The following is a 24,542-nucleotide window of genomic DNA, read 5'->3' as shown; positions in this document are numbered from 1 at the left end:
TGTGTCCACCAGACTTGGCACAGCCTGGGCACCGCGTGCCAGCTGACCCAGCAGGGGTTGCTGACACCCACCGCGCATAGGCAGGGCCCACACCAGCTCCCCCAACTGAGCTTTGTACCCAAGGCAAGGTGGTCAGCCAGGCTGTGGCCACTGGTGTGGAGCCGGGGAAGATGATCCATACAATCACAGAATATCAGGGTTGGAAGGGACCTCAGGAGGTCATCTCGTCCAACCCCCTGCTCATGGCAGGACCGACACCAACAATCCAACTAAATCCATGACTGAAGGGCTCCCAGAGCTAGGGTGGGGGCCAGGATGGCTCCAGCCACAGCCCCGTGTGGGGGCTGAACTCAGAGCTGCGCCAGCCGGTGGCCTAGACAGGACTGGGTCTGCACACCAGAGGGCAGCCCCCACAGCTTGTGCAAGGGGGTGGCAGCTTACGGGCTCAGGATTGTGGCGCTCAGACCCAGCTCGCCCAGCTGCTTGGAGGGGTTCCCCTAGCTCTCCGGGCGCTAGCATAGTGGAAGCTGTGTGGCTCGCCCAGCTCTGCAAGCAGCCCAGAGCCCTCTGTAGAAAACAGTGCTCCGCCCTCCTTGCCTGCCCCAGTGCTTAGTGTTCCCATCTGCTGTTACCCAGCCGCCACGCTCCATGCCTAAGGTGGCTGCAATTCAGTGCTGGATGAACGATCCAGGTGGCTAGCGGCTGGTGCTCGGGGTTGGACAGCCCTCTAGAAACGCAAGTCCTTGGCTGGCTGCTTGTTTCCTCCCTTCCCCAGTGCTGCACCATGTAGACCCAATCCAGCTTCTGGTCACCCCTGGAGTCACCGCCTCTACCCTCTCCACAGCCCCTTCTCCACCTCTGGTTTGCTGAGCCCACCCGCTCTTCCCAGTGACCCAACCCCACCACTCACTCCCAGACCCCCAAAAGTTTGTTTCATTTTCATAGAATTTTTTTGGGGGGGGGATGTTGCAAACAGCTCTGACCTTGCCCCCGCTCCCCCCCCCCCCCCCCGTGAGACCCTGGTGGGCCAACACAGACGATCGACTCTGCTGCCTCCTTGGTGTTTGCACCATACACAAACTGAGCGGGGCCAGCCAAGCTACTGGGGTAGGGAGTAGGGCTGACTAGCCCCAAAGATTGTTAGTATTAAGGCTTTGCATGGGGTTAGCGGCCAGAGACCTGGTCAGGATCAAGGCTCCATTGTGCAACATGACAACGGTAGCCCTACAAAACCCCCTGAATTTTCTGTGTCACTTTAGGAAAGAGGCCAGTTCTTCCACAGCGCTTACCGGCACCGGAGCTCTCAGCACCCTACATCCTCCTCATTTTACAGCTGGGGACACTGAGGCAGAGACAGGGGGAGTGAATTGCTCACAATCATCCTGCAGGCTGGGGTCAGAGGCAGGAATGAAGCCCAGCTCCCCTGTGTCCCAGGTGCGTGTGGAATACACTAGGCTGCTTGGTTGATTGAAAATGACCCCACAAAAATGGCCGCTTGAGGTAGTTTCACACATTGCTCCCTGTGGGGGGCGAAATCCTGGGGCCATGGACGTCATTAGTAAAATGCCCCTGACTGCCCTCACGGGGCTCGGACTTCACCAGAAAAATCATGGAGCAGGTCCTCAAGGAATCAATCCTGAAGCACTTACATGAGAGGAAAGTGATCAGGAACAGTCAGCATGGATTCACCAAGGGAAGGTCATGCCTGACTAATCTAATCGCCTTCTATGATGAGATTACTGGTTCTGTGGATGAAGGGAAAGCAAGTGGATGTATTGTTTCTTGACTTTAGCAAAACTTTTAACAGGGTCTCCCACAGTATTCTTGTCAGCAAGTTAAGGAAGTACGGGCTGGATGAATGCACTATAAGGTGGGTAGAAAGCTGGCTAGATTGTCGGGCTCAACGGGTAGTGATCAATGGCTCCATGTCTAGTTGGCAGCCGGTGTCAAGTGGAGTGCCCCAGGGGTCGGTCCTGGGGCCGGTTTTGTTCAGTATCTTCATAAATGATCTGGAGGATGGTGTGGATTGCACTCTCAGCAAAGTTGCGGATGATACTAAACTGGGAGGAGTGGTAGATACGCTGGAGAGTAGGGATAGGATACAGAGGGACCTAGACAAATTGGAGGATTGGGCCAAAAGAAATCTGATGAGGTTCAATAAGGATAAGTGCAGGGTCCTGCACTTAGGACGGAAGAACCCAATGCACAGCTACAGACTAGGGACCGAATGGCTACGCAGCAGTTCTGCGGAAAAGGACCTAGGGGTGACAGTGGACGAGAAGCTGGATATGAGTCAGCAGTGTGCCCTTGTTGCCAAGAAGGCCAATGGTATTTTGGGATATGTAAGTAGGGGCATAACGAGCAGATCGAGGGACGTGATCGTTCCCCTCTATTCGACATTGGTGAGGCCTCATCTGGAGTACCGTGTCCAGTTTTGGGCCCCACACTACAAGAAGGATGTGGATAAATTGGAGAGAGTCCAGCGAAGGGCAACAAAAATGATTAGGGGTCTGGAACACATGACTTATGAGGAGAGGCTGAGGGAGCTGGGATTGTTTAGTCTGCAGAAGAGAAGAATGAGGGGGGATTTGATAGCTGCTTTCAACTACCTGAGAGGTGGTTCCAGAGAGGATGGCTCTAGACTATTCTCAGTGGTAGAAGAGGACAGGACAAGGAGTAATGGTCTCAAGTTGCAGTGGGGGAGGTTTAGGTTGGATATTAGGAAAAACTTTTTCACTAGGAGGGTGGTGAAACGCTGGAATGCGTTGCCTAGGGAGGTGGTAGAGTCTCCTTCCTTAGAAGTTTTTAAGGTCAGGCTTCATAAAGCCCTGGCTGGGATGATTTAATTGGGCATTGGTCCTGCTGTGAGCAGGGGTTTGGACTAGATGACCTCCTGAGGTCCCTTCCAACCCTGATATTCTATGATTCTATGATCCCTAGAACCAAGGGCAGAAGGGACCAGTGTGATCATCTAGTCTGACCCCCTGCACAGCCCAAGCCAGAGCCCTGTCCAGCTAGTGCTCCTAGAGCAGATCTCTTAGAAAAGCCGCAAATCTCCATTTAAAAATGGTTGATGATGGAGAACCCCCCCGGACCCCTGGTAAATTGTTCCAGTGGTTAATTATTCTCATCGTTAAAAACTGACACTTTATTTCCAGTCTCAGTTTGTCTAGTGTCAACTTCCTGCCATTGGCTTGTGTGAGACCTTTCTCTGCGAGATCGAAGAGCCCATTGTTAAGTATTTGTTCCTCACGCGGCTACTTACAGACTCTGTCAAGTCACCCCTGAACCTTCTTCTCTTTGTTAAGATAAGCAGACTGAGGTCCTAGGGTCTATCACTCTCAAGGTTTTCTGATCCTTTAATCATTCTCATGGCTCTTCTCTGACCCTCTCCAATTTATCAACATCCTTCTTGAACTGTGCACACCACAACTGGACACAGGATTCCAGCAACGGCTGCACCAGGGCCACATGCAGAGATCAAAGAACCTCTCTGCTCCGGCTCGAGATTCCCCCACTTCTGCACCCCAGGATGGCAGGAGCCCTTCTGGCCACATGCAGAGCTCATTTCAGCAGATTATGCACCATGACCCCCAAATCTTTACCCAGGGTGCCCTGGTCCTTTCCACTGAGTTTTCTGCTCACCCCCATTTCCCTCAGCTGAGAGCCACGAACAAGCAGGCTGCACTCAGTTCCCGTCAGGCAGCAGCAGCATATGCCAATCCTGTGCCCACAGAGTGCCCCTTGCAGGCCAGAGCAACTCTGCATGGGCTAAGGGGATCAGGGCCTACGTCCTGATTAACCATGGGCAGGAAAGAACCCAGCTGAGGAGAGTGCTGGGAGCTGGGCAAACCTCAATGAGATGTTCTAGTCAAGTGCTGTGGCCACAGGAGTTAGGGACGGAGAAGAATAATAACACCCGACATTTACACAGTGTCTTTCACCCTCATAGGATCACAAAACCCTTGGCAAGCTCTATGCAGCAATCTGCTTCCCTGCTAGCAACATGCAGCCACCTCTGGGGTGGAAACTGGCAGCTGTTTATCAGCACACAGGAATGCCACACCCCCGGGGGCTAATCCTAGAGGCGAGTGGAATGCACGCATCTCTTGCGGAGTGCAACAGGAGCTGCAGTGGCCCCTTAGCCAGAGCCTCTGTGTTGCATCTCACGAGAGCTGACACAGCAGCACAGCACCCGCTGGTACTCAGGGCTGGGGTATGGGCTTGGTATGGACTCCACAAGATGGGCAACCCCCCGGGACCCACCACCGCCAGTGGGGCTCCCGTTCATAGTGACCCAGCCCCACACTGCTTAGCCGGTGAGCACCGAGGGACCACAGAGGGCACTGAGATCATGGCCTCATCAGACAGGCACTTGGGGGGCTTCCTGACTCCAGCCTGCGCCTTAGGAGCTCCCAGGGGAAAAAGAGGTGTTCGCCCGTCTCCATCTGCCGTGAGAATGTGGGATCCCATCTCCTCCGCAGTCCAGGCAACGCTCACACACCAGCCCCCCCAACACAACCAAGGCAGAGGGGCTCTAGGCAAACCTTTATGCTGCCATGCCAGCAGGCTCCATGGCAACGAGTATCCCAACAGGCCAGGAGAGAACCCGCACATTTCAAGGCACCAATTTCGTTTAGCATTTCTGCTACAGCCGATCTTAGCAAACCCCAGCTGTGATATGCCACGGTGAGGCGCACCTCCCTGCGTCCATCCTGTCACCCCCAGGGGCCGTCTGTCGGGCCCAGCATGGACACACAGACACTCCTCCGGCTTACAGTTTGACCAGTTTCCTTTTCATCTCCACCCAGATACCATTGGATTGATTCGTTCTGCACAATTAAATGTCTGTCAATTAGCAGAGAGAGATCTCGATAATTAGATCAGGCCCCAAAGTCAATGGAAATCACACTCGCCCCTAACTGCTGGCTGACGCTACTGGACTTCCCTTCGATTGCTTGCGCCCGCTCTAATTGCATTGCTCCCAGTCAAATTCTAGTTCTTTTTTTAAATATCGCCCATTGGTCCAACGTGCCCCGAATCCATCACGGACAATGATGATTTGCCTCCGTGGCTTCGTTACGGGGGGCCCCTCTTCTTTCTGAGGGTACAGCCTCTGTCCTGGCTCTCCAGCCTTTCACCTCGAAGCACCCTTAATGAATCGCTGGCGCAGCCTAAAAACTATCTTGCTCTTTGGGGAAAAGGGGAGGAGCGAACAGGAGCCCAGCGTCGTCGCTTGTTTTGTGTCCCCCCCTTTATCCCCCCCGTGGGAGTCTCTTTAAATATTTACAAGCCCATTTACACGCCTCTCGTGCTCCGCTGCGCATCCACAGAGGCAGTCATTAATAGTAGACTGATCTCTCCGAGGAGTTCCCAGTGTGGTGTGTACCGATGAGGCCGTCACATGGCCGCCAGCTGCCCCAGCACCATCCTGAACTGCTGCGTGCTGTTGGCCAGGTCTTTGACCCGCTCCACCATGTCCTTGGCGGCAGAGGGGGACGGGTAGTGGAGGGCAGCGGCCTTGGTGGTCACCACAATCTCCTTGAGCATGTTGCACAGTAGGTTGCTATAGTGGGTGACCTTGTGGCGCACGTCCTGTGCCCGGGCCTGGCGCGACAGGGTGTCGCCAATGAACACCAGCTTGTGGGCGCTGAGGATGACGAACTTGCTGTGGGCCACGAAGATCTTGGGCGGCTGGTTGGTGCCCACGGCGGTGAAGAAGGCATCCACGGCGTTGGTGAGTGTGGTGAGGTTGGCCTCGCACTGCTCCAGGTAGAAGAGGAGCAACTGGCGGTCGGAGGGGCACAGGGCACTGCCGCCCTGCACCTGGGCATAGTGCTGCGGCGGTGTCCAGCTGGAGAGGTCGTTGTCGATGGGGCGCGTGACCTCCTGCTCCAGCCGCTCAAACTGCTTCAACTACGGGGAGACAGACAGCACGTTAGGGACAGGGTGTGGCCAGGCCTGGCTGGGTGCGACAAAGGGCCCCCTCCCCCAGCGGCTGGCTCCCACAACAGCTACTGACACAGCCAGAGGAGTCACTACCACGCACCTGCGCTGCAGCCTGGCACGTCAACGCTGCCCAAGGGGATTAGGAGCCAACCCCCATCGTTCTTGAAAATCTCTTAGTGTCAAAGGCCCCAGGTCCATCCTGGCTGACAGCAGGGGGGTTGGCACGCCCAGGCTTGGCGCTACTCACCGACTGTGGCATGGACAGACACCCCGCTGCAAGCATGTTCAGAGCCCCAGTCCTAGGCACCCAGGGAAAGGGGAGCAGCGAGGCTCAGATAAAAGCGCAGCCACGGGGGAGGAAGCCAGAGTCTGTCCCCATGGGCCCTGCAGGGCCGACCTGGCCACAGGGGAGGGAACCGGAGTCTGCCCCTGTGGGCCCGGCAGGGCAGGCCTGGCCATGGGGGAGGGAGCCGGAGTCTGACCTGCCTCACACGTCGTCCACAGCTTTAATTCCAATTGCAGAATGGCTAAAGCTGCCTCCTGAATGTCTGCACTGCCCCCAGCGAGTCAAAGGGGCGGAGTAGGGAACTGCTGTGTGCGCTGGAGTCTGGACTTGGCTTGATAGCATCCTTCGGCCCAGAGTTCCCCAGGGGCTGGATCCCGTTATTGTTTATTATTTGTATTACCCAGCCCCTAGGGTTGGGAACAGGGCAGCCTCAGGCCCCTTTTGCCTTCAGGAGAATTCCCCCCAAAGACAGAGGATCTCCTTCAGGAGACAGGACGAGCTGGGGCGCACACACGAGTGCGTGGATCTGCCTGACACGGGGGCTGCGCCGTCAATGTCAGGTCAGGAGGGGCCTGGGCAAAGAGCTGGGCCCTGCTCGGGGAGAGCCATCTACAGCAGAGAGCGCTTCCCATTGCTAGCCAAGCCCCTGCCTGTGCTCCCCAAGCTCCTGTCAGGGGGCCAAGGGGGCGGGAGCCCCCCCGAGAGGGCTGGGCCCTGGTACCTGCTGCTGCTCCAGCTGCCCCTTGCCCTGCCGCATGATGTTGCCTTTTTCCAGCAGCTCCTTCTGGGTTTTCTCAAACTCCTCCTTGCCCTGGAAGAAGGGAGGCCAGGGGGTGAGTAATGGCCATGAGTGGGGAGGGTCCCTTCATCACAGCGCACTGCGGGGTTCCCCTGGAGGGAGCCCGTCCCACACCAGGGCAGAGATCCAGGATGCCCTCTCTCTGGTACGGAGCACGCGATGAATGTGGCTGGCCTGGCACAGTCACCCTCTCCCGGCCTGGGGAGCCCTCACCCTGGGTGACAGCTCTATGTCCCGGTTCCTAGCCCCTCCCCATGCCCCTCTCCTCCAGAACGGGCAGGGTCTGGCTCTCCAGCTACCAGCCCTGGGGGGCTGCCTATGCCCTGGACTCCGTGGTGACAAGGGGACTGGGAGCCCAGCTTGCCTGCCATGAGCCCCAGGTGGGTAATGAGGGCTCCCGCGAGGGGGCGGATTGCAGCCACCCCGTGAGGAACTCGAGAGGCAGCTGCCCCTCTGCAGCTCCAGCATGCAGTGCCCCACCCCTCAGAGCAGGGCATGGGGCAGGTGGGACCAGCATGCCCAGCCCTCCCGCTACACACATAGCTGGCTTTAGTGCTGCAGCCCGGGTGCAGTCCTGCAGGAGGCCATGCAGTGGCGCTGCAGGCTCACAGCTGGAGAACGGTGGCTGGCCAAACTCCCACCCAGGCTGGCTGAGACCCATGGGTCCCAGATGGCACACGCCAAGCTCGTCAAACCACACTGGCTGGCTGGGTGCCCAGCCCTGTGGCCTACCAAGGGGAGATGCCCAACAGGACTTGGGCTGGAGGACCCGGCCAGGCGGAAGGGAGGGAGGGATGGAGGGAGGGATGGAGGCTCACCCCCCCCCCGTAACTGGTGCTAGGAGCGGCTTTGGGCTGTGTCCACACGGCCCCCCGGGAGCGGCTGCTGTGGAGGAAGCGCAGCCAGCGTGTGGGCACCTGGGAGGCAGTTACGGGGCACATGGAGAGGGATCCTCAAGGACCCAGCAGACTGAAGGCCCCCTTCAGCCCCCCAAATAGGGGGAGAGAGCCCAACAAGCATGGGCCTATGGACTGTCAAAGGGGCAAGGAACCCTATTTTCGCCACGGTGCCCAGCATCTGGGCCTTAGGGAACCTGCCCAGCCCAGGATCACCCTGCGACCCCCTTACCCGGCTTGGGACGTGGGAACCCCCGGGCCAGGCCAGTTTGCCAGGGAAGGAAACAACAGTGCTGGGTGGTGGCAAGCAGCAGGCACCAGTCCCTGCTCCCACGGCCTTCCCAGGAGTCAGTCCCAGTTGGACCCACGGCTCCCCCGCCGGGGCTGGGCACAGGGGCTCCGAGTGGGTGAGGCCCAGGTACATTTCAAGACACCCCGCCCAGGGGCACCAGCTCTGTGCCCGGGGCAGAGGCGGCAGTGCTGGAGAGAGAGGCAGGAGAAAGAGAGGCCTCGTGGGAGGGGGAGGAGCAATGGGGGAGGACTGTCTCAGTCAGGGGGGACTGGGGTGCCCCCAGTGAGATGGGCCTCCCTCCAGAGCAAGCCCAGCCCCACACTCTGCTCTGGGGTGCCCCCCTGCTGCCCACCTGCAGGTGCACGTAGTCATAGTCCTCCATCCAGCCGCTCTCGCTGTTCTCGTATGGCCCGTCGGGTGAGTCCTGCGCCAGGAACTTGGGCGGGGAGGGCAGGGGCCGCGACTGGATGCTGCTGGCCTTGTCGACGGGCGCCAGCGGGGGGTGGCTGGCGAGGAGCAGGCTGGCGTCCGGGCTGTCCGCCGGCAGCTTACCCCGTCTGAAGAGCAGGGAGGCGTTGCCATGAAGGAAGGACGCCAGCTGCTTGGTGTCATCAGGGATGCCCCGCGAGTACATCACCAGGCGGTCCAGGTCATCGGTGCCGCCTGGCTTGCTGGACACGAGGGCGCTGGGGGCCCAGCCACAGCCATCCAGCGCCTGGCTGTGCCGCAGCAGGGCCTGGTACACGTCCTCCATCTTCTGCAGCTGCTTGCTGAGCTTGGCGTGCAGGGCACGGTCGGAGGCCTGGGCCGCATTGCCCACGGCCCCGCGGGCAAACTCCAGCAGGTCCCGCAGTGCCCCCTTGATGCCCTCGGCTGCTGCCCGGAGGCTGGGTGCATGGAGCTCCAGCTGCTCTGGGCTACGCCAGCCGGTGCTGATGAAGGACATGAGGTAGGAGACGGAACCGCTGATGTGGTGCTGGAGCCGGGTCAATAGCTCCATGGCCACGTCCAGGTCCAGGCCCAGCTCCTTGGGCGCCTCCTTGCCCGGCCCCACGTCCAGCGAGGAGCTGGAGACATTGCTGCGGGTGCTCCCTGTGCTGGAGGCCGAGAGGCGTTTGGCATCGCCCGCCCTGGCCTCCCGGTCCACCTGTGGCGGCACGTCGTAGACGTACTCGCCCTCGGCATCCAGGCTGCTCGCGTGCAGCTCCCGGGGCACATCGTACACGTCCTGCGCAGGCCCCACCGGCTTCCGCAGGCCGGGCGGTACGTCGTAGATCTCCTGCGGGAAGGGGGCCTCGGGGGCGCCCTTCCCTGCCACTGGCGGCACGTCGTACACGTCCTCGGGCAGGGCCGGCGGAGGTAGGTCCAGCGCCTTTGGCTTGGCAAAAGCGGGGGGCACGTCGTAGGTCTCCTCTCGGGATGGGCCGTCCGGAACGTCCTTGCTCACGGATGGGGGGATGTCATACACCTGCATGGGGGACAGCAGCTGTGAGCGCCCGGCCCTGCCTGCGCCCCTTCTTACAGCCTGCGCCCAGCCCTGCCCGCGCCCCTTCCCGCTGCGAGTGTCCCTTCCTACTGCCCGCGCCCAGCCCTGCCCGCGCCCCTTCCCGCTGTGACTGTCCCTTCCTACTGCCCGCGCCCAGCCTTGCCCGTGCCCCTTCCCGCTGTGAGTGTCCCTTCCTACTGCCCGCGCCCAGCCTTGCCCGTGCCCCTTCCTGCATGTAAAGTCCGGTCGTTCCCACGCCCTGTTCTGCATACATTGCCCGGCCCGTGCCCCTTCCTACCTGCCCGTGCCCCTTCACACTGTCAGTGCCCAGCCCTGCCCGTGCCCCTTCCTACCTGCCTGTGCCCCTTCTCACTGTCAGTGCCCAGCCCTGCCCGTGCCCCTTCCTACCTTCCCGTGCCCCTTCCTGCTGTCAGTGCCCAGGCCTGCCCATGCCCCTTCTTGGTGTCGGAACAGACGCTGTGGTGAAGCCCCGAGGGGTCAGAAAACTGCCCGATATTTATTATTTTTCAGAAATCTGGTGGCTTTGAAGCCACTCTGGTTTTGGGGCCTGCCTGGCACTTCTTGGAGGCTGGGACCTGCCCCCCAGTCCCTGCTGCCAGTTCCCACTGAGCCCCCTGCTCTAGCAACCCCAGGCACCCACCCCTGCTTGCCTGCGGCACCGTCTGAGCTAGCCAACGCTGTGCTGACCCCACCTTGGAGCTCGGCTGGAGGAAATCCTGTGCTGTGCCCTGCCTCCTCCCATGTGGGGGCCGGCATGGTGCCACCACGCTGCAGAGCCAGGCAAGGCTTAGTGCTGGGGCATGCCAGGGACCACAAACTGCCTGCCCCAGGGCTGGGCTCCCAAAGGAATTCCTATGTTCTCCTGCCCGCATTCAGACCCCCTCGGCACCACTCACAGTTTGGGGGGCCTGGTGCAGGGCCTTCTCCACGCTGGGCGGCACGTCATAGATCTCCTGGCCGAGCTCCCGGCTCGTGGGGCCCTTCACTGCCATTGGGGGGGTGTCGTAGACCTGCAAGTGCAGCAAGCAATGGCATTGGTTCCTGCGGCTTGTGCACGCCCGGGCACCTGCACGTAGCCATGCGTATCCCTAGGGATACCAGGACAGTCGGATGGCTCAGCCCCACTGCCCCAAGCCCAGGAGCCTGGCTGACAGCGGCCAGGAAGGAAGGTTCATGGGCCCCACAATAGAGAGACGGGGGAAGGGTCATCTGTCCCCCATAACACTCTCATCCTATAGATGGCCTCCAGTTGAGCCTGATCGGTTAGTATCCCTTCTGCCTTTGCTAGCACTAACCACAAATCTCTTTGAAGCTTGCTACAGTCTAGGTCCTGGACACTTCATGTGGTAGGGAGTTCCACAGGCTGGTCACACTGGAATCTGCCCTCTTTTCAGCATCATTAATGGCTTAACGGTGAAATCCTAGCGGATCTTAAACATAAAAAAGAAGCTTACAAGAAGTGGAAGGTTGGACATATGACCAGGGAAGAGTATAAAAATATTGCTCGGGCATGTAGGAATGATATCAGGAGGGCCAAATCGCACCTGGAGCTGCAGCTAGCAAGAGATGTTAAGAGTAACAAGAAGGGTTTCTTCAGGTATGTTGGCAACAAGAAGAAAGCCAAGGAAAGCGTGGGCCCCTTACTGAAGGAGGGAGGCAACCTAGTGACAGAGGATGTGGAAAAAGCTAATGTACTCAATGCTTTTTTTGCCTCTGTCTTCACTAACAAGGTCAGCTCCCAGACTGCTGCGCTGGGCATCACAAAATGGGGAAGAGATGGCCAGCCCTCTGTGGAGATAGAGGTGGTTAGGGACTATTTAGAAAAGCTGGACGTGCACAAGTCCATGGGGCCGGACGAGTTGCATCCGAGAGTGCTGAAGGAATTGGCGGCTGTGATTGCAGAGCCATTGGCCGTTATCTTTGAAAACTCGTGGCGAACGGGGGAAGTCCCGGATGACTGGAAAAAGGCTAATGTAGTGCCAATCTTTAAAAAAGGGAAGAAGGAGGATCCTGGGAACTACAGGCCAGTCAGCCTCACCTCAGTCCCTGGAAAAATCATGGAGCAGGTCCTCAAAGAATCAATCTTGAAGTACTTGCATGAGAGGAAAGTGATCAGGAACAGTCAGCATGGATTCACCAAGGGAAGGTCATGCCTGACTAATCTAATCGCCTTTTATGATGAGATTACTGGTTCTGTGGATGAAGGGAAAGCAGTGAATGTATTGTTTCTTGACTTTAGCAAAACTTTTGACACCGTCTCCCACAGTATTCTTGTCAGCAAGTTAAGGAAGTATGGGTTGGATGAATGCACTATAAGGTGGGTAGAAAGCTAGCTAGATTGTCGGGCTCAACGGGTAGTGATCAATGGCTCCGGGTCTAGTTGGCAGCCGGTGTCAAGTGGAGTGCCCCAGAGGTCGGTCCTGGGGCCGGTTTTGTTCAATATCTTCAGAAATGATCTGGAGGATGGTGTGGATTGCACTCTCAGCAAATTTGCGGATGATACTAAACTGGGAGGAGTGGTAGATACGCTGGAGGGGAGGGATAGGATACAGAAGGACCTAGACAAATTGGAGGATTGGGCCAAAAGAAATCTGATGAGGTTCAATAAGGATAAGTGCAGGGTCCTGTACTTAGGACGGAAGAATCCAATGCACAGCTACAGACTAGGGACCGAATGGCTAGGCAGCAGTTCTGCGGAAAAGGACCTAGGGGTGACAGTGGACGAGAAGCTGGATATGAGTCAGCAGTGTGCCCTTGTTGCCAAGAAGGCCAATGGCATTTTGGGATGTATAAGTAGGGGCATAGCGAGCAGATCGAGGGATGTGATCGTTCCCCTCTATTCGACATTGGTGAGGCCTCATCTGGAGTACTGTGTCCAGTTTTGGGCCCCACACTACAAGAAGGATGTGGATAAATTGGAGAGAGTCCAGCGAAGGGCAACAAAAATGATTAGGGGTCTAGAACACATGACTTATGAGGAGAGGCTGAGGGAGCTGGGATTGTTTAGCCTGCAGAAGAGAAGAATGAGGGGGGATTTGATAGCTGCTTTCAACTACCTGAAAGGGGGTTCCAAAGAGGATGGATCTAGACTGTTCTCAATGGTAGCAGATGACAGAACGAGGAGTAATGGTCTCAAGTTGCAGTGGGGGAGGTTTAGATTGGATATTAGGGAAAACTTTTTCACTATGAGGGTGGTGAAACACTGGAATGCGTTACCTAGGGAGGTGGTAGAATCTCCTTCCTTAGAGGTTTTTAAGGTCAGGCTTGACAAAGCCCTGGCTGGGATGATTTAACTGGGAATTGGTCCTGCTTCGAGCAGGGGGTTGGACTAGATGACCTTCTGGGGTCCCTTCCAACCCTGATACTCTATGATTCTATGATTGGAGAGCCTTGGACCAGTCTGAGAAGAGAGAGCTCCTGCCCTGCTTGTCAAACCCCTGGTGGATGAGTAAGGAGACAAGAGCCAGAGTACCCCTGAAGAAGCTCTGCCCCCAGGCCCAGGTGGACAAAGTCAGGGGCATGGGGAGAGCACCTATGGGATGAGGGAGGGGGAGGGGCAGCTAGCTAGCCACGCCAGGCCACACACACAGGCCTCCCAGCCTGCCCACCTGCCGGCACAGGGCCTCACCTCCTGGCTGTACTGGCTGGCGAGCACCCCCCGGACAGGGGGCACGTCGTAGATCTCCTGGGGCCCGGAGGCGAGGAGGTGCCGTGGGATGTCGTACTCGTCCTGCTCGCCTTTGGGTGAGTCATAGATGTAGACCTGCCCCACCCGAGTGGGCACCACCACCTGGAAGGGAGCACAGGGGGTGAGCAGGTCGCTGCCACGCAGCACAGGTGCCCCCAGCCCGGGGGGAGTAGAGTCTCCCCCGGTACGGGTGGGCAGCGGCTCTGGGTAGCAAAGAAGAGAAACTGTGGGGGTTCTGCACCCAGGAGCTCCTGCCTAGGCACTGAACAAGGGGCAGTGCCCACAGTAAGTGCCCCCATCCCAGCTCCAGGCCGACGGGCAACCCCCCCACACGCCTGGTGTCCCCTGTTCACATTGGTGCAGGGGACGGATGTTCTGCAGCCAGCTCTGCCTCCTGAACCGCTCCTCACCCCCATCCTGCTCACCTGGGAGTGGCAATGCCAGAGCCCGCAGCCGCTGCCAGCTGGCCTGGCACAGCCAGCCAGAGGGAGCCGGTCACAGCTGTGGGATGCCTCCGGAGGAACAAAACAAGCCAGCTGCCGAGCTCCCTGGATGTGCTGACAGCGGGTGGGAGCTGGGGCCGGGGGGGGCAGCTGCAATGCGGGCAGGGCTCCTCCAATGCAGTTGGGCACATGGCGAGCAGCAGCTGGCACCACTGGCCTCACACGAATGGCCAGGGCCCCAGTTGGCAGCCCGGGGCTGGTGGGAGAGCCCCTCCCCAAGAGCTCACATGCTAGGCTGGCGAAGGGAGGAGTGCCGCCCTGTTTTGGGGGGACTGACGCTCAGAGAGACCACGGGGCACGTTCTGGGTGTTTCAGAGAGACCGCGATGAAGCCAGGAACCCAGGTGGCCCAAGAGCCACAGCCGCAAGTCCAGCCTCCCTGGAGGCGATGGGAGGTGGGTGGGACTCACTATCAGCCCAAGGCACAGCCAGCCCGGCTTCTCCCGCTATTTACCCCAGCCCTGTGAGCCAGTGGGCGGCAGAGAAGGGCGTGAGGGCAAAGGGCTCTGTGCCCGTCTCTGTTGCTCTCCATGGCTGGGCAAGGACAGGGTCATGTAGCCCTCTGGAGTCTGCCTGTGGCATGGCGAGGAATGCACTGGCTGCGGGGCTGGATGAAGGCGAGAGTGAGGCAGGGGGCCCAGGTGCACCCAGCCGTGCCACATGGCTTGGGCCAGCTGGCACCGTGGCAGGGTCCGCACCCAGCCCACATTTACATGCCAGTGGGGTCCGATCATTGAACTGCTGATCAGAGCCAGCTGGAGCTGGGGTGGGGGTGGGACGGGGGGCTGCAACACTCCCCATGGAATGGGACAACAGACGGCAGATGGGAGCCAGCTCCGCAGGGAGCTTCCCTGGGCGGGTGGGAGGCGGAGAAGGGGGCTGCACAGGGGAGGAGGAGACAGGACTGTTTCTGGGAGGGGGTACGTGTGGGGGAGGGGAGAGAGGGCTGTGCGTTTGGGAGCATGCTGTTGCCATGCCCAGGCCCAGCCCAGAGTGTGAGGAGAGGGCTGCAGGAGAAGGAACGACAGTCTGGTGGTTAGGCTGAAAACAGGTACTTAGCAGACCCAGGTTCCAACCCCAAATTGACCACAGACATGCCCAGATAATTCTGGAGATGTGCCTCAGTTTCCCCTACTGCTGAGTGGGAGCACGAGCCCTGCCTGGGCTCCCGGGGGCTGTGAGGTGCTCCCATGCCACAGGGAGTGCGGCTCAGTGGGCGTAGCCATGCCCTAGGTAGGAGCAACCAGCCGTGGGAGAAAAGGCAGTGGCTGAAAGGCGAAGGATCAGCCAGGGCTGCCGTCCTCTGCACACACCACTGCCAGGGTTCTACCAGCCGCACAGGGCCTAAAGCTGGCCTGGGCCCCACTCTGGCCTACAGCTGACCCATGGGAGTTGGGCATATCAGGACCCAAGTGACAAGAACATTAACCTGTGGGTAGACGGGCAGCGGCAGCGCTGGGGAGAGCCCAGGGCTGGGATAGGACAGTGTGCGTGTCTGTGTTGTTTTGTGAAACCAGTGGTTTGGGGCTGATAAAACCCCAGGCACCCCCCGGTCCCTCCACTGCAATGTGCTCCCTGCACGTGGGTCAGCCCCTGCGAGCAGTGGGGGGCTGGGGCTTAGGCCTGCAGGAGGCAGCTCGCTTGGCATAGCTCCCCCCAGACGGTGTTTGCACAGCTGAGCGCATGGGCCCGTGCTGGGCAGGCAGCGCCCTGGTGTGGCTCCTCCCGCCTGGGGCACTGGGCCTGGAGCTGCCTGCTGTCTGTACACATTGCTGCGTGCTGGCCGTGGCCAGTTTGGACGGAGGGATTGCACCCGTTTCTAAGGCCTGGGCTGTGGGGAGCGAGCCCTGCAGCACCCCGGGGCTGGCTTGCAGGTCAAAGGGTGCCCAGTGCAATCCCGGCTCCGGCAGCCTGCTTTGCTCCTCACCGATCTTATAACCAGAATGGGCCATCTGGTCTGACCTCCTGCACATTGCAGGCCACAGAAACTCATCCACTCCTGTAACAGACCCCTAACCTCTGGCTGACTCACTGATGTCCTCGAAACTTCATTTAAAGATGTCAAGTTACAGAGAATCCACCATTTACTCTAGTTCAACCCAGCAAGTGACCCTGCCCCACACTGCAGTCTCTGTCAATCTGACCCAGGGAAAATTCCTTCCCCACCCAAATACAGCCATCAGTTAGACCCTGAGCATGTGGGCGAGACCCAGCAGCCAGACAGCTGGGAAAGAATCCTCGGTAGTGACTTGGAGCCTGCCCCGGCCATTGGGGATACTCGCTCCTTACCACCCACCGTTCAGTTCCCCAGGTAATCCCCAGCTCCTCCCATGTGACTAACAGCCCCCCAGGGTGCTATCTGATGCCTCACTGGCATCCCATTAGAGCTGCAGAGTGATTGCCCTGCTGTAAAACTGGGCTGTATTTTATCCCGATTGCCCTTTGCCTTTATGGCCTTACCAGGGCGGCAGGACTGCCCTGCTCTCAGTGCGCCTGGCTGGAGGGCCAGGCGGAGCCAGGACTCCCCATAAGCCATGCCCAGAGACAGGTCGTGTCTCCCTCCCAGTGCCTGTGCCAAGGGTGCTGCCAGGGCCATCCCTGGCGTGGGCTGTTAGCCTGGCGCTGGAGCCAGCCTCTGCCCCAGAGCTGCCAGGGCTGCCCCCAAACCGGGGAGTTTGCCAAGGACGATCAGCCCACGCTGGCACCTGGCAGAGTAGCTGCTGCCTGGGTGCACCTGCTCTGGGAAGCACGGGCCAGGCTGGCTCCCTGGCCAGCACCAGGGAGGAGTCTGCCCCAGGCTTGCGGGAGGAGGGTTATGCCTGGTGTCCCCCTGCACTTGAGCCTTCGGTCCTGGGGGCACGATCCCTGTAGCAGCAGGCATTCCCAGCCTACCACCCATGCCTATGTGTGCTTCAGGGCATGGGCATGTCTGCGGGCAGCCGTCTGTCTGCGTGTGTCTGGCTGTGCGCATGTGTCTGCATGTCTGCGTGCACGTGTGTCTGCGTGCACGTGTGTCTGTGTACATGTCTGCATGCACATGTGTCTGTGTGCACGTGTGTCTGTGTGCACGTGTGTCTGTGTACATGTCTGCATGCATGTGTGTCTGCGTGCACGTGTGTGCATGTCTGCGTGCATGTCTGCGTGCACGTGTGTGCATGTCTGCGTGCACGTCTGCGTGCATGTGTGTCTGCGTGCATGTCTGCGTGTATGTGTGTCTGTGTGCACGTCTGCGTGCGTGCATGTCTGCGTGCATGTCTGCGTGCATGTCTGCGTGCACGTGTGTCTGCGTGTATTGTGTCTGCGTGCACGTGTCTGTGTGCACGTGTGTGCATGTCTGCGTGTATGTGTGTCTGCGTGCATGTCTGTGTGCATGTGTGTCTGTGTGCACGTGTGTGTGTGTCGGACTGTGTGCATGTCTGCATGCACGTGTGTCTGTGTGCATGTGTGTGTGTCGGACTGTGTGCACGTCTGCATGTCTGCGTGCACGTGTGTCTGTGTGCATGTGTGTGTGTGTCACTGTGTGCACGTCTGCATGTCTGTGCGCACGTGTGTCTGTGTACGTCTGCGTGTATGTGTGTCTGCGTGTATGTGTGTCTGCGTGTATGTCTGTGTGCACGTGTCTGTGTGCACGTGTGCATGTCTGCGTGTATATGTGTGTGTGCATGTCTGTGTGCATGTGTGTCTGTGTGCACACGTGTGTGTGTCGGACTGTGTGCATGTCTGCATGCACGTGTGTCTGTGTGCACGTCTGTGTCCACGTGTGTCTGTGTGCATGTGTGTGTGTGTCACTGTGTGCACATCTGCATGTCTGTGCGAACGTGTGTCTGTGTGCACGTCTGTGTGCACGTGTGTCTGTGTGCACGTGTGTGTGTGTTGGACTGTGTGCACGTCTGCATGTCTGTGCGAACGTGTGTCTGTGTGCACGTGTGTCTGTGTGCACGTGTGTCTGTGTCGGACTGTGTGCACGTCTGCATGTCTGTGCACACGTGTGTCTGTGTGCATGTCTGTGCGCACGTGTGTCTGTGTGCATGTCTGTGCGCACCTGCCTGCTTCTGGGCATGGGCACATCTGCGGGCGGCCGTCTGTCTGCGTGTGGCTTACGGGTGCACCAGTGCAGCTAGTGAAATGGGCGTCGGGCACCATCGCAGCTCTGGGTGTGGGGATACCACTAGCTGTCTCGCAGAAGAGACAGTTTGTAGCATTGTAAACATACTGAATGGCACAGAGAACTCCAGAGCGGGCTGGCGGGGGGGCCCTCCCCAGGGAGGCATGGACCTAGCAGGCTCCACCCCCCTTCCTCTTGACTCCTGCTTCCCCTGGGGGGACCTAAGGGATCCATTAGTGCTTGGGGCTCAGAGCAAGCCCTGGGGGCAGGAGGTAGCTGGGGTTCCCCTGAGCAGCGGGGGTTCATGGGGGTACCCGAGTCCCAGGGGGCATGTCTGTGCGCATACCCTGCACACTGAGGAGGGGGGCAGGTATCTAGGCAAGATTCCCCCCACAGCCCTGCCAAAGCCCCTCAGTCCCGACCTGCAGCCCGCTGCCATCCTAGCCCAGGACTTCCCACCCCCATCTGCCCCTCGATCCCGACCAGCAGATGTAACATTCGCTCTCAAGTGACAGCTGACACCAGAAATTCAAAGCTTAACAGATCTGGGGAGCAGCAGCCTCTGGCCCCAGATTGTACTGGGGAATTCCCCCCACCCTTCTCCAGCAGCTGCTTCCCCTGCAAGACAAACCCTTGGAGGCAGGGACGGCCTCTTCCTGAGATTGCGGAGGGCACCAGCAGCCAGGCCAGCTGCCAGCCTGTGATTTTGCTCCCCAGCCCCTGTAAAGGCTCAGCCAGGCTGCTCTGATTGGCATGGATTAGCTGCCCTGGCACTTCTCTGGGGTGTAGCTCACAGCCTTACTGGTCGGTGCTACCACACGTGGGCTGCCCTGTGGGGCAGGGGTGGGGATCGGCTAGCCACTCCAGCTAAGGGCCCCGTCCCCTCGCTGCAGGGGGAGGGACTGGGGCTTTCGGAGCTCAGGGTTCCAGCCCCCCTCTCCCACGGGGGACCCCGGAGCAGGGTTTGGCAGCAGCGAATCACACCTGTGCAAGGGGCGTGTCCTGCAGCCTTCCCAGCCCGGGGCTGCACATGGAGGGGCTGAGCACCAGGGCGATGGGGTCAGCCACGAGGCAACACCCACAGAACTGCCCCCCACCCCAGCTGCCAGGCCTGCTGGGAGCAGGGGCTTCGTATCCCAGCTCTGCCAGGGGTTTCGGATCCCAGTTGCTCTGGGGGTGGCATGAGAAGCCACCCAGCCGCTCCGGCTGGCTCATGCCCTAGCACTCCATACACACCCCTCTATCCCCCTCCACCGCTGCCCCCCCAGCCCCCGTCCACACCCCTCCAGCCCTCCACACCCACCCCCAGCCCACCGTACACACTCCTCTAGCTATCCAGACACATCACATTTTCCCTGCATCCACCCCCCGACCTTTCTCTAACCATTCACACCTCTGTACACACCCCTCCAGCCACCCCCCACCCATCCCCAGCCCTCTATCCCCCCATCTATCCATTCTGGGCTCCCCAGGAAGCAGAGCACAAGCTGGAGCAGCCCTGAGGCTGCTCTAACGTGCCTGCGGGCTGGGCAGTGCAGAGGGGCGTGTCCCCCACAGGGCAGGGATCGGGGGACTGAGAATCTCCAACGGGATGGGATGACAGTGCCCCTCACTCCCACAGCCCCCCACCTTTCCACCCAGTGCCAGTCGTGGTACAGCCAGGTGGAGCCACCCCCCACTGTGGTGTGAGCTGGGGGAAGAGGGAGCCCCCCCAGCTCCTGCCACAGCTGGCACCCGCCTGCTGAGCCAGCTGCTGGGAGCAGGACAGGAAGGTAACAGGCTCCAGGCTCGGCTGGTCACAGGCCAAGCTTCAATACCACGTACTCGGCCTTGGCAGCTGCGGTGTCAGGCCCAGCCTCAAGGTCAGGCTGCCGGGCAAGGGCGGGTGGGGGATGGCCTAGCTCCTGCCACACCTAGGGACCAGGATCGAGGCCCTGATCCTGCCCACAGCTGAGCCCTCCCCCGGCACAGCCATGTGGACCCCAGAGCAGTGCAGGATTGGGGTCCCAGGCACGACGGCGCTGACCCCAGCCAACCCCACCGAGACACCCTCTGCCAGGTGCTGGAGAGCCCTGGTGGGGGCACTGGGTACAGGGCACACGGCCTTGGCACGGAGCCCCCGGGCAAGCGAGCCAGCAGGACAGCCAGCAGAACCCAGCCATGGGCATGGCCAGCGTGGGCGTCTCCTCGGGAGAAGGGGGAGGAGGCGGCATCAGCTCAGCACAGCCAAGAGACCACCCCCCCCAGGTAAGCTGCACCCCAGCTAGCCCCCGGACACAAGGCCGGATTTGCACAATGCCTGACTTCCAGAAGAGCCAGCTGCAATGGGTGAGGGTGGCGTGAACTCAGCACCCAGGGTGCTATGCCAGGGCACCCACCGGGAACGGGCTGATGGGCACAGCAGAACCACACCACTTTGTCTCACTGAGATCCAGCCCCCTCACATGGACAGTTCCTGTCCCACCAGAGCCCCTCCAGCGCCCAGAACCCTCTGCCTGAGGACACAGAGGTAGGAGGAGGTCCCAGGATGTTCGCCAGCCCTGAGGGGTTTAAACTCGTCTGTCCCCGGCAGAGCCTCTCAGGGATCAGCCCAGACCTTGCCACGGCCGAGCTGGGAGTGGCTGGGACTTGAGACGAGGTTCAGCCCAGCCCAGGGCAGGGGCCTGCAGCAGAGGAAGGTGCTAGACCCTGCCCAAAGCAGCCATGGCACAAGCTGAACCAGGCTCCTGCCCACTCCCAGCAGAGGCTGGCTTCACCCAGAAGTGCAAGCCTTTCCAACAGCTCTCAGGCATGGACACAGCCTCCCCGCCACTCCCCGAACCCCCTCATGGCTCCCACACGTGTCCAGAACTTGCTGGGAGGCTGCAGCCCCCACTTGTCGGCTACCCAGCCATCCCGGGGCAGCCTCGGCACAGGGCTCTTGACAATTCACCAACAGCAGAACTCACTGGGGACGGGAGTAAGAGGCGCTTTAAGGGTAGGCAGTGAGGCACAGTGGCCAGAGCCCCAGCCTATGACTCAGGAGACCCGAGCTCTATTCCCAGCCCTGCCACGAGCTGGCTGGAGGACCTTGGGCAAGTGACGTCCCCCCTCTGTGCCTTAGTTTCCCCATCTTACAGATGACAACATTGACCCTGCACTGGAAAGCGCTTTGAGATCCCCAGCTAGGGATTTGCATTAACGGGGCCCTGCAAAAAGCTCGCTAACTTACAGGCCCTTCCTGCCTGCCCAGCCCTGGGGAGCGCTCGCTTGTACAGAAATGACCAGAGATTTTATGACATCTACATCCGGCACGTAAACCCAGACCAGGAGGCTGGCATGGCCACTCCCCATCACAGAGCTTGATAAGGCCTCCACTTGACAAGTAGAGAAACTGAGGCAGGGTGGCAGCTGAAGTCATCAGCAGAGCCTCGAACAGAACCTGGGGCTCCCCACCCACAGGGCCGTGTGTTCACTGCACTGGCTCAGACCCGGGGCGCAGTAGGCCAGACCTCAGCTGCCAGCAACCCCAAGATAACCGTTGCTTGTCACTGCTGGGATGCTGGCAGAGGGCCTCATCCTGAGCCAAGATGTGAGCTGTCCTACACCCCAACATGGCCAGTGTACGGCAGAGAGGCGCCTAGTTCCCTGATCCACGCATGCTCTCCTGCCTTCTTCCCTCCCCCAGGCCACCGGGGTCGCTTGGTGCCAGCTGTGCTTGGCTTGGCCCTGGGGCACCAGCTGGTTTCCCCGGCACTGTGGTCGGACCACAGAGCCTGCTTGCCCCCTTGCCCCGTCCAGGAGGATGTTCCAGGTCTGTAACACCCCAACTTAAATCTGGCCCCTCTTCAGGGCTTCCCACAAAGCTCTCAACAGACAGGGCTCTGCCCTGCCCAGGGCCTGGCGACTTGGAGCCTGCGGGGCTGAATTTCCCAAGAAGCAAAGCACTCACTGAGCTGTGCCCCTCAACCTCTGGCTGGGGCATGGCAGGCCCTGTGCCTGGCCACCAGCACTCTGCCCGCGTGGTTCAGGAGCCGTGACTCTCACCCTGCGACCTTGTGAGCAAAGGGCATGCTGGGTACCTGGCAGCAGCATCTACCAGACCACCGCTGGGAGCAGAGATGCAAGCTGGGGCCCCTGGATTTACCCTCACTCCCTCTGTAGCATAGTGCCCATGAATCCTTCCCTGCGGCTGGCACAACCACCAGAGACAGGCAGGAGGGATGGGCCCAGCCCAGCCAGCGCCTCTCGCCCCCTACAGCTACATCCACGGGCTGGGTGCCACAAACATGGGTGGGACTCAAACCCACCTCCAGGACCAGCTGGCACCCAAACACAGACCCTCCTGCTGCCCCAGCAGCTCGGTCTGGGGACACTGTTTCCCGGAGCCTCCCAGTGCCTGCCCTGTCCCCCCAGCCTCGTAGCACGGCCCACAGGAGACCCACTTCTTAGGCTGGCAGCTGGGGAGAGTGCTGCATGCCCAGGTGGTGGTCTCTCTCCCCAGAGCTGCCATGCTGCCCACCCCCCTGCCAAGGAGACCCTGGAGCCAGCCCCCCAGCTGCACCCCCAGGGGGTGCTGGGCAGGATGACAGCCTGGAAAACAGCCCAAGGAAAAGCCGTATCTGGGCTCTGGTGCCCAGGTGTGCCAGCCCCTGCCAGCAGCATCTGAGCCCTGCCCAGCTGCTGGGCCCCCTGTGGCAAACGACCCTGCTAGATAACGCTGGGCAAAGAGGTGCCCCCTGGCGGGTGCTGGCATCACTATGGGCAGGGGGGCGGGCACATGTCCCTGCCCAGCTCGTTAGTGGGTCTAACGAAGTCAGGCAGCGTCAGAGCATGGCCCCGCATCCATCGTGGCCCGGAGCTGGCCACATCACCCAGCCACATCATGCAGCGCTCCTTGTCCCCAGCTCTAACCGCCACACGGCGCTGCCAGGCCCCTGCACCACGTGGTGTCCATCCAGGGACAATGCCCCATGGGGTGGAGATGGCCCCCCGAGAGCCCCCAGTGTCAGGGAGCAGGCACACTGCCCCTACAACTGGCACAGGACGCATGCAGGGGTGTGTCCAGAGCACCCTGCGGCTATTCTCTGCCCTCGGGGACCATGGAATAAGCCCAAGGGAGGGCAGCCCACAGGCTGCAGCAACGTGCATGGAGACCAGGCAGGTGTCACGGGGTTAATGCCCGCTCTGGCCCCCTCCCCAGACTCCAGGCACAGAGGAACAGAGACTCGCAGCATCCCATGCTGGGAGCCCAGACGCCCTGGTGAGGGCAACAGTGCGCAAACCCAGCCTGAAAGGGGCGGGGGCCTGGCTGTGGGGATATTACCCTGAGTGCCCCACAGCACCCCCAGAAGGGAAGGATTGCCCCCAAACTCTCCGGAAAGCAAAGGCCGGGGGAGCTCCCACCTATCCTGGGGGTATCCGGAATAGAAACATCCCCTGCCCATCGTGCCCACCTCCAGCTCCTGCCTCAGCACTGGAAGAGCTGCCTGGATCCCCCCACGGGGCCCCTGGGCAATCTGCAGAGCAGAGCTGGGCCCTGAACCGTGTGGGGATGCGTCCTACCTTTCCCTGGGGCTTCGGCCCTTCCCAGCTCCTCACGTCCAAGGACGGCGGCACCTGGTAGATGTCCTGGCCCAGCCCCGCAGCCGGGGGCACCTGGTAGATCTCCTGTGGGGGGCTGGCGGAGACGTCCGGGACGTGGCTCTGCGACGGGGGCACCTGGTAGATGTCCTGGCAGGCGTGGGGCAGTGGCTGCTTTGGATACGCCAGCGGCTGCTTGGCTGGAGGTGAGGGGAAGGGCGCCCCTGGCGCAGAGCCCGGGTAGAGGCCCGGCTGCCCCTTGCTCAAGGCTGGGATCAGGTAGATGCTGTCCCCTGGCGGCCGGGCGGCGGGGTGCAGCACGTGCTGGTGGGAAGGTGCTTGCCCTTGGCCAGACCCCGCCTGCTGCTTCTTGTCATACATGCCCACCAGGATCTTCAGGCGGTTGCCGGGCACAATGCCCTGGCGCCCGTGCAGCGAGCAGAGCCACCAGCCATCCAGGCCCTGCGTGTTGCGCTCCAGCACTGTCATGATGTCGCCCTTCCGGAAGGAAAGCTCATCTGGGGACTCGGACACGTTGTCGTACAGCGCCTTGGCCAGCACATTCTGGGGGGGAGAGACGAGGGAGGGTGAGCTGGCTGCACAGGGACCCTGCCCTCCTGCCCCTCGGCAGCCCATGCCACTCGCATCGCCCAACGCCGTTGCTGGGGAATCTGGGTGCGGGGCACCAAGAGACCTTGGCCTCCTCTCCCCCAGTGCCGTACGGGCCGGGCTGGACCCTCCCAAAGCAGCGAGACTGGGAATGAGGGATCCCCAGCCACAGCTCCCCGCCCCAGCACCTGCAAAGCGGCCACAGGTGCCCACTGCTGCCAGGCTCCCCGGACAGCTGGAAGGTCTGCGGGGTGACCCCCGCCCTGAACGATATCCACGGAGCCCATGCAGCCGGCAAAAGGCCTTTGTGGCAGCCCTTAGCAAGAGGACCCTGTGTGGTGACACTG

General features: G+C 60.4%; 1 protein-coding gene across 2 annotated transcripts in view; it reads right to left on the bottom strand.

The window, feature by feature from the left end:
• Window positions 1-4,536: 4,536 nt before the first annotated feature.
• BCAR1 (BCAR1 scaffold protein, Cas family member) overlaps window positions 4,537-24,542 on the bottom strand; it is a 40,540-nt gene continuing 20,534 nt past the window's right edge. The window contains exons 2-7 of one of the 2 annotated variants that reach the window (XM_077831261.1): window positions 23,569-24,150; window positions 13,358-13,519; window positions 10,626-10,739; window positions 8,575-9,690; window positions 6,957-7,046; window positions 4,537-5,916 (exon numbers count right to left, since the gene is read on the bottom strand). In XM_077831261.1, coding sequence (XP_077687387.1) covers window positions 5,401-5,916; window positions 6,957-7,046; window positions 8,575-9,690; window positions 10,626-10,739; window positions 13,358-13,519; window positions 23,569-24,150 — 2,580 coding nt within the window. In that variant the 3' untranslated portion in view covers window positions 4,537-5,400. The remainder of the gene's footprint in view (window positions 5,917-6,956; window positions 7,047-8,574; window positions 9,691-10,625; window positions 10,740-13,357; window positions 13,520-23,568; window positions 24,151-24,542) is intronic. The other variant, XM_077831262.1, reaches the window with a different exon arrangement.

This window comes from Eretmochelys imbricata, chromosome 12 (genome assembly GCF_965152235.1).
Source record: "Eretmochelys imbricata isolate rEreImb1 chromosome 12, rEreImb1.hap1, whole genome shotgun sequence".
Taxonomy (NCBI): domain Eukaryota; kingdom Metazoa; phylum Chordata; order Testudines; family Cheloniidae; genus Eretmochelys; species Eretmochelys imbricata.
This window is presented reverse-complemented; position numbering and strand designations above follow the sequence as displayed.